This window comes from Haliotis asinina, chromosome 2 (assembly GCF_037392515.1).
Source record: "Haliotis asinina isolate JCU_RB_2024 chromosome 2, JCU_Hal_asi_v2, whole genome shotgun sequence".
Lineage (NCBI taxonomy): Eukaryota > Metazoa > Mollusca > Gastropoda > Lepetellida > Haliotidae > Haliotis > Haliotis asinina.
In genome coordinates this window covers 72,807,285-72,816,598 of record NC_090281.1, presented here as the reverse complement: position 1 = coordinate 72,816,598, position 9,314 = coordinate 72,807,285, and the positions used below count along the sequence as shown (strand labels likewise).

At 39.9% G+C, this 9,314-nt stretch overlaps 1 protein-coding gene across 1 annotated transcript; it reads left to right on the top strand.

Annotated features, from left to right (window-relative positions):
* Positions 1–374: 374 nt before the first annotated feature.
* On the top strand, positions 375–8,874 carry LOC137274679 (uncharacterized). The gene is made up of 5 exons (XM_067808014.1): positions 375–380; positions 5,673–6,262; positions 6,939–7,340; positions 8,115–8,252; positions 8,709–8,874. The coding sequence occupies exons 1-5, from the start codon at positions 375–377 to the stop codon at positions 8,872–8,874; spliced, it is 1,302 nt and encodes a 433-aa protein (XP_067664115.1).
* The last annotated feature ends 440 nt before the right edge of the window (positions 8,875–9,314 follow it).

Here is a 9,314-nt window from a genome sequence, read left to right as displayed (position 1 = left end):
CCTATTTATTTCGTGATAGGTTCTCAAATTATATGGTCTACCAATAATTGTTACCTTGTATCAATTCATTAGTAAACACTGACTAAAATAAAACATTTGCCCATGTTATTCGAATGAATGGACCAGAAAGGATTATCTAACAGTTTCAACTGACCGCAGAACCTTTGTAACTGGTATTTTATCTTCATTTTACGCCTGTGGTTAAACAAACTCATCGAGGGGTATTGTTGTAGAGCCCCCCACTATGTAGATTATGGGCTACCGCTTATTCAATAGACATAAATACGGTTAGTTTGGCTTCAACTCATGAACACTGGCGCATTACAAGGCCGAAGAGCTCACTCAGGTAGTCTAGTTGTTGTATGTCTTCCACAATGAGGGTAAGTAAATTTATTTAATATTTTCTCTCTGTGTTAATTCGGTCAATGATGTTTCTACTTTTGAGATATATTATTGGTGCTAATATTTAGGGGTTAATGGGTGAATGGTTCACAAGTGTGAACCCTATATATGATGCATGCCATTATGCTAAACCAACCCTATGAAAACCAAAGCTAAAAGATTTGAACATAAAACAAGAGCTTCTGATTGGACGACGAGTGAAACATTAATGGAAAAATACTTTGACGACGAACAATATCCAAAATTAAATGTACTCATAATGTTAATGAGTTTGGTGTACGATTGTGCAGTACCTGCGTGACGGTATCATGGCAGTTGTGTGTGAGAATATCCACATTAGTAGAATTGGGCAATTCCATGCTACACACATAGCAACAAGTCCCGTGACAATACAAAAAGTAACAACCTAATACCTTTGAGTACTAGAAGCGGCAATAACCTACACAGGAAACGAAATGAAGATAACACATTATGTGTGCGAAACATTTTGACAATTCACATGCTTTATTGTCCACCTGGAATGACTACAAGCTTGACACGGCAGCTGCATGAACTCTCAACAAGGCTTGGCCTTCAGAATCAGTGTCTCGCTCGTAGGGTTTCAGAGGTGTTTATACACTGAATAGTGGAAAAGAATCCAGTAACTGCCCTTGAGAACATGATGTTTTGCATCTTGCCATCAAATAGTTATTGCTCTCATAAACAGGGATAAAAGTGGTCGTAAAATTAGCTTAAAGAAGTATCTCATGTTTACTCTACTAAAGCCTTTACTTCGGAGCTTTAGAATACTAGTACTTTGATATGGACCTACAGAGCGTCATTAAGCAAGCGGATGAAGAAATTATGGTTGCGTTAAAGATCGTGTATTAACTGATGTGTGATTATAGAGACTACAGTGAGCGAGGCTCACTAACTGGCTTAGAATTATACATCTAGCAATATTCCCGCAACATCACTTGGTAATTCAGAATGAGCGAATGTTTGCCTCATAGTTTACCATATACTGTCGTCTAGTGGTTAAACGACGAAGACCCAGGTTCGATACTCTACATGAATACAAATGTGTGGAGGCCATTTCGGTGCCACGATATTGCTGGTGCTCACTCACTCACTACTAATACCGTCGAAACTTAACACAAAATAGGAGGTCTTGCACTTATACATCTAGACATACAAAGGCCTTATTCCATCGAACTTTTACTCACCCACTCTCCGATATCAAGATCAATTTGAACCAATCAGTAAATTAAGAAAAACACCCAGTTGTTTGTGCAGCAGTATCGAGTTTGTTTCAGAACGTCTAAAACTTCTTCCTAGGTCTGAAAATAACCGAAACATACAGCGGGAGTAGCTTTAGCTGGTCGTTAAAAGCGATTCTTTGACGCCCGGGGGCTGAAAATGTAATTAAGTACTAATCAATACTTCATTGAACAGTCCTTTAGCTATATCACTACGTGTCAGTTTAATGTTTGGCGAGGGGGGGAGTACTTGGGGGGACGAGAGTCTACGTTAGCGGACAAATTCTTACGGTAGTTACTAACTACAAATAACGATACATGAAAATTCAATTCAACGATCAGTTGATCCTAAGACAACAGCGCTCGGTGTTTTAGCCCCTATAATACATAGCTCTACCCGTTAGCTTCAATAACAGATTTGTATCCACAATTTTTAATGCATGGCAAACGCTTGTCGTTTGTTAAAATCACCCCACATCAACAATCGTAAATACCTTTACTCAGGAACTAGACTAAGTCCATCTCATCAGGAATCACAACTGGAAACCAAGATATGCAACACACAGTTGAATTAATTTCGTCATATCCAAAGAGAGGAAAGAAATTATTTGAACCAAACGCAGGTGGGTACCTACAATTATGAAAAAAACCGGGTTTTCACATGATTGTTGTTAAAAACCTTGGGCAAATCCTCAATACTATCTAAATAAAAAGCTTTGCAACCTATCGGACTTACAGACGAAAAAAACGTGGCTTACTACGCGCCTGGAAATAACAAACGGGTGAGAACTATAGGAAACAGGGATGATCTTGTTATATAATGTGTTATTTGTAACATGGCCTTGTATACCGTGTTTGCAAGGGAAGTATGATCATATTTAAATGAGACAGCAACGTTACTCTGGATATTCATCCACTGACATTATTTTGAACTGACGTGTGCTGTGGGTGAGTGAGTGAGTTTGGTTTTACTCCGCTTGAAGCTATATTTAAGTAATATCGCACCAGAAATGGGCTTCACACATTGTATCCATGTAAGAATTCAAACCTTGGTCTTTGGAAAAAGTAGAAATAAAAATGTGGAATGCTCTTGATTGCTTACTTTTCACAATGGCCTCAAATTATTAAGCCCCACTCATGCGGTCCTACATATATAAACTATAAAACCCTTCCAATATCGCTGTGACAAATCTCTTTGGTAGGGGCACGGCCAACTGTATAAATGCGACTTTATACTTTAAATGTGTGTATGGCCACAATAAAATAGGTCGGACGCTTAACGTCCGCGAAACTGTAATCTACACCCCTGCGGGCATTCGTCTTAAACACGTTCACACGCATGTCTTCTGAACAGGTAAACCTAGAAGTCAAAAATGAAAATTGCAAATTAAATTTCTTTCATCTGTGTACCTTAATGAAATTACGGCTATATGATTTTTTGAACATTGGTTTAAATTGTCGGGAACAATGATTCATATCGATTCGAGCCTCTTGTTTGTGCCTCGTGCTCTTTGATTATATCTGGCTATATCAGGCTTTCAAATGCAAACTGCATTCTTGTAATTAGAGAAGTATAATCGTCAGCTATGAACATTCCGAGAAAGAAGATGTCTGATCATACTTCAAAAGCCCTAAAATGTAGGGACCGACAAATGTAGACCAGTGCCCACTTGCACAAAGCGATCTTAGCGCTACAATGATTGTAATTCCCACACTCCAACATAGGCTTAAGACAGTCGTAGCGCTAAGGTCGCTTTGTGCAAGTGGACCCAGGAATATACCCTTTTGTTAAGTGACATTAGTTGGTGTGATGAACAACGAGGAGAGTTCTATGGATATACAATTTCTTTAATATTGATATGAGCGACATTACGGTGTATCACTTGCTTGTGTTAGTAGCTGAATGTTGCTCATATCAATATCAAAGACGTTGTATATCCATGGAACTATCCTCGTTGTTCACAAGGAATATTGTTCATTACAAAATGCAGAGGAAAGTGAACATGGGAACGTCATCCCTCTTTTAGAAAGTAATTGACGGTGTCATTTACTTCCAGATTCCTGATATACGTGTATATACGTTCTTGACATACTTATATCCGTTCTATATATAGACTGAGATCCCAGAGGGTCACCTCATTAAATTTAGTCACTTCAGACCACTGCAAATGTAATCCTACTGCCTGGCAAGTATTAGATGAGCCACGACCTGACAAATGGCTCTAATTTGCATATATGGGAACGCCCTCTAGAACATTCCATTTGAAACAAGAGGGAAAGAGATTGTCGTCTAAAGTTCCATTTCCCCGTGATGGTGTTTTGCTGAACTAAATCACCCTACGAGACACGTGTTAAACAGTAGAGGTATTGATTTCACGCCACGGTCAGCATGTATTGCACGTGCTTAGTCGCCAATCTACCTGTAGCAACCAAGTGTATTCGTTCAGATTGCTTGCCCCGCCTGTTTGTCACAAACGCGTTCACTGCGCTGGCTCATCTAATACAAGGTATTACATGGATGAATATTTACAATGATTGCGTCAATATTTACAAAGTAGGGACTGGTTTAAAAAAAATGTCAATCATGCGTTACAGACACGGGGAACTCGTGCTATACGTTCGTAAGGTTAGGTTAGAATAATTTGTAGTTTGCACCACATCCATCCAAATATGCCTGCGCTAGAATTTATCGTCTACGTCAATATACCAAAGGACATCTGAGCAGCGTTGGGGGTTAGCCGCTGTATACAAACAAGTGCATCGTTATTACATGCGTCTTGGCCTAGAGTTGACTGTAGTCATTACCATAGGTATAATTCGATTACCCTGGAATGTCTACGTGACCCGTTGAATAATTGTTTTTAAATATGACGTTATGTAACGCCTTCACACCACAGCATATGCCAAAACTATCACTTGATTAGTGTATATCTGGTCTTGTCTACGTGACGAGAATGGCTGAAAGAAATTAGTTCGACACATTTAATCATGTGGCTAAACTGTAGCACAATATATATTTTTTTTCATATTAGATAATGTATATTGACATGTCAAAAGTATTACGAACTATAAATGATCAACATGCACATGTCATATTGCAGAGAAAACAATGTTGAGAAAGGGACGATGCATGTTTTACTGACTTTAATCATAAAACACATTTCATCCCAAATGTCAAGAAAAATAGGTTTCTTGATTAATACATTTGAAGTCCCACATATGGCATTCTTTAATGTTTATTGCTATTCTATTTTTGTAAACTGCACCTTTAGATCCTAAGATCGTCAGCGTCTGTCAGATACCATAAATATCTGTGTTGCTTTTTCTGCAGAGGCAGCGGCCATCCGTTTAACATTTTGAAAAGTCTTTGATTTATTGTTGTTCGCTTCTGGAATAAAGGAATTAAATTGTATTCTTGGAATTCTTGGTATTCTTAGAAAACTTTCATACACATTATTTAGAAATGATTGAAACAGTTCGGATATCAATAACTTTTACTGATATTTTTAAAAATTAGTTTATTAACGGCCATACATATTTTGTGAACACTGTTTTGGTACGTGGCAGCACAGACAGAAATCACTGACTCAACACACAAAATTAACTCATTTCTGGAAAAGACACTCTTAACATTGATCAGTAAATTCCCAAATATATTATACAGTGATTTAACATACTATAATATATCAACTATGTACTTTGCGAAAAGTATCATAAGATCCAGTCGGCATCCTCTTCTCTTTTTGCAATAGATACATTAATCTTAATCAAATCACGCTCTGGTAGGGCTTTCCCCATAGAAAAAAAATGTAGATAATATTTTTGGCGGTTGGAGCTTATTAGTTTTTGGGTGACTAAATATAGGATCAGATGATATGACTTGGGAGATCATGATCAACCGGTGGTTTGCCGTTCAGGTATTTGATTGATGTACAGTGATTTAGTAGTAATATTTTTGAATGGGCTTAAAAGAACACAAATATTTTCATCCTATGTAAGAAATGATTAGAATATCATCCGTTTTACTTCCAGTTACGAATTGCATTGGCTATGGCTTTGCTGTTATGCCTCGCTGCGTCGGAAGATGCTCCTCCGAAGGTCGCCGCCCTAGAGGATGGACACCGGCTAGCCATCGACCCCCATACCCCTCCAGTCTCAACTTACACTGCTCCTGGTGCACCCGTCGAGAAGTCCCCAGCGCCATTTGCCTCCCCACCTCCACCCAAAGTGTACAACAAGGCTGTAAGAACACATGGCAACGTCGACCACGTCGTTACTGCTGAAGATGTGGGTGTTGCCAAGATCAGTGGATCTGATCCAGTTCCACCTCCCGCTGCCCCAGTTTCTGCACCCGTTGTCACCGTTTCTGCATCAGCCGTCCCTGTTTCCGGAAAAGCCGTCAACCTTTCTGTAACTCATCACGATTCTCGGCTCCCTGAAGCTCAAATTCCAGTCAAGGCTCATTCGGATACACCCAAGGCAGAACGACAATACTCCAGCACGGGGAACTCGGTGTCTTTCAGTTCATCAGATGGTGATGGACCTGGCAAGAAGCAGTGCTCCTTTTCCGTGTCCACCCCAAACACCTACCATGCCTCCAGCGACGGCTTTGGCTATCCCACGTGAGTCAATCATGTGAAACGTGGAATTAGGAAACATAGATATACATTGTCTCAATATTATTAATTTTGACACGATGGGACGATCTAATGGGAGACCGTTGAAAAAAGTGTATAGGATAATTAGAATGATATTCAAGAAATTCTTTACCAACATGTAGGGGGTGAGCAAACTACTTTCTACGTTAAAGGATGCCGATGTCAGTTATTTGCCATTATACATCGACGGCCGCGATGGTCTGTCTGTCATAGCTCTGAGAAATATCTCTAGACACACTGGTTTTTGTGGGTAGTTGTATTGGAAATTCATGGATTTCAAATTTTGTCCTCTACTGCCCACAGCAATAGTTAAGTTGCCTTATAGCTGTACATTCTTAACATGATTTTGCAAATCCCCAAGCTCATAAATGTTAACTCATTTGTCACATACAGGAAATGGCTATACTGAAACTGTAAGTGCGACATCAGCTTGTGAAACAATATTTTCTCCTGAACGTGTGTGTGTTGACATTACATTCCGAATAACATTTGTCAAAATAAAAAAGTTAAAACTAGAAAATTTAATTTTCTCGTCAACTTGTAATAGAGTTGTGAAATGTCTATGAGATTTATAGGTAAAAGCATACAGCGCTCATACAGTCATGTAAATGTAACGAAAACAGTATCTCATTTTTCACAGGTTCATGGTTGAAGGAGCATTCAACGATAACCAACTAGCAAAGGACATTTTCACTAAATATTTGGGACACCCGAATACTGGACTTAATCTACCCGGCGTCTCAGCTGCTGACAGACATATACAGATTCCAAACTTTGGTGGGAACCATGTCGATGGGTTGTCTTCCCTTGGAGATCAGGTTAACCACGGAGAACCTCATGGCTTTGACGTCAACGGCATGTTCAACCAGATCGGCAAAAGTGTGGACAACAACAACATCGGTGGCTTCCAGCACGCCCCTCCACAATTTCCAGACAACGTCATTCAGCCAGGTCGTGGCTTTAGTTTCGGAGGTGGTCTGAGGTCAAGGGACCCCTTCTCCAACTTTGGTGGGCTTCCATTCAGGAAGAGGAGAGAGGCTATGTACGCTGAATATATATTTTTTTAGATAAGCTTAAGTCGAAAACATTACGTAGTGACTCGGGGTAGAATGAATGACAGGTAACCCATGGTCAAAATGTGTTGCAGTTGAGCAGAGGACAGTCACGATTCCGAGCATAGACCCCTAGGAACATAAGTATGCTTTTTGGTGAAAGTAAGCTTAACGCACTGGGTGGATATAATCTGTCCATTCTGGTTGATCGTACCCCTACGGTGAATAACGATGCTCATGTTATCAATAGCGGGTCCAAACTGAATTACTAACAGTCCTCGACTTGGCTGGAGTAGTGCTGAGATTACACTGAAACAATCAATGGCTTAAAAACCATTCAGTTGTATATGCACAAGCCATATTGACTACGATTGTTGCTTTTGTAGTCAAAAACCAGTTTGTTTTGCAAAGATTCGCTTATGTCCAGAATACTGTTATGAAAAATGAAATATATATGTCAATGTCCGTTGTCTAAACACATCCTTAGGAAACCTATTCCCGAGGTGAAGGGATTTTAGGCTTCAGAAATGATGAGATTACAATAGTTATTTCAGCTAATGTCCCCATTATTAGATCAGCATGACATATTCTGTACAATTCCTGTTTCCACGAGGCACAGTAACATTGTTTGTCGTCAGAATGCCTCTGTCAAATGAACCCCGCTTCATACAAGTGACAGTTGTACATGACAGGTTTCTGATGCATACAGTCAATGGTGCCATGTCTCCCACCTACACGAGTTATTGCACTGGTTATGTTTCCAGTCCACCCGGCCTTGGCGGAAATGAAGTGAAGTCCGTGTGCCCTTTCACCAGCGAATACATCCAGAGCTTCAAGAAGTACAACTCTGTCTGTTTCGTCTATAAACCTAAGGTGCAAGGTCTCAAGGTCGCCAAATGCGGGTTAGTAAAGGACGTCGATAGGCGAGAGAAAGAGGTCATGAAGATTTTGCTAGAGACAGAATAATTATTTAAGAAGCAGCTGTAGGGGAGGGAAACAGGTCATGGGGATTTTACCAGGTGTGTGTGTGTGTGTGTGTGGGGGGGGGGGGGGGGGGAAAGAATAATCATTCCAGACACAACTGTGGGAAATGCACTGAAGCAAAGATGGAGCCATCCAACATGTCATTTATTTGGCAGGTTGTCTGGATTAACGAGGTACTGGCTATATTTTCGCCATACTGCACATGATTTTTCTGTAAATTATAACGGAACATGGTTAGGGCGAAATGCTTTACACATATTGTTAGACGTCTATCACAGAAAACGTAGACAGATTTCAGCCAGAAACTGAGTGTCGGAATCGTAAATTCGCTGTGAAGGTAGCTATTGACAAAGGTCATATTGTCTATGTTACAGCCAGGAACAGTGCAGTCAATGTGGGACAAAAGCAGGGAAGTGTGTGGCTGAACAGATGTCAGGATGGCTGTGGGCCTACTGTCAGGAGGGACCTTCTGCCAGGAAACTCAGTTTTGAATACATAGAGTACCCCGCCTACTGCGTGTGTAAGACCATCACATGCTAGAGGTGATGCTGGATCATCATAATGCTTTTCTGGGCAATAAAATACTTAATTGTTCGTAGCATAGTCAACAAATTATTATTACCATATCCATTGGTTAAACACTGTCACAGTTAGAGGGTTGGCGGTGAAAAGGTATGGTAAATTTATATTTTCTCATATCATTTCACATTTCCTCTGGCTTATGTATGCATATGCTACCGATTGAGGTATACTTTCAAACAAGACTCTTATACACCTAGACCTTTCATAGAATTCAGATCTCACGATTTCCTCGCAAGAGGACAATGAGTTAGCAAAACATTGATAGTAGATTACGCAAGCTAAGTCTTGAGTATGAGCCATTCAAGCAAAATTATGTTACAGAACTGTTATGCGTACAAAAGTGAGGTGCCTATTTATATTTATTTAGAACTATTTATCTCAACGTGATGTCAATTCAT

Coding starts and splice junctions, on each gene's coding strand:
- LOC137274679 (XM_067808014.1), top strand. Junction 7,341..8,114: donor AGGAAGAGGAGAGAGGCTAT/GTACGCTGAATA, acceptor TTATGTTTCCAG/TCCACCCGGCCTTGGCGGAA. Junction 8,253..8,708: donor CTCAAGGTCGCCAAATGCGG/GTTAGTAAAGGA, acceptor TCTATGTTACAG/CCAGGAACAGTGCAGTCAAT.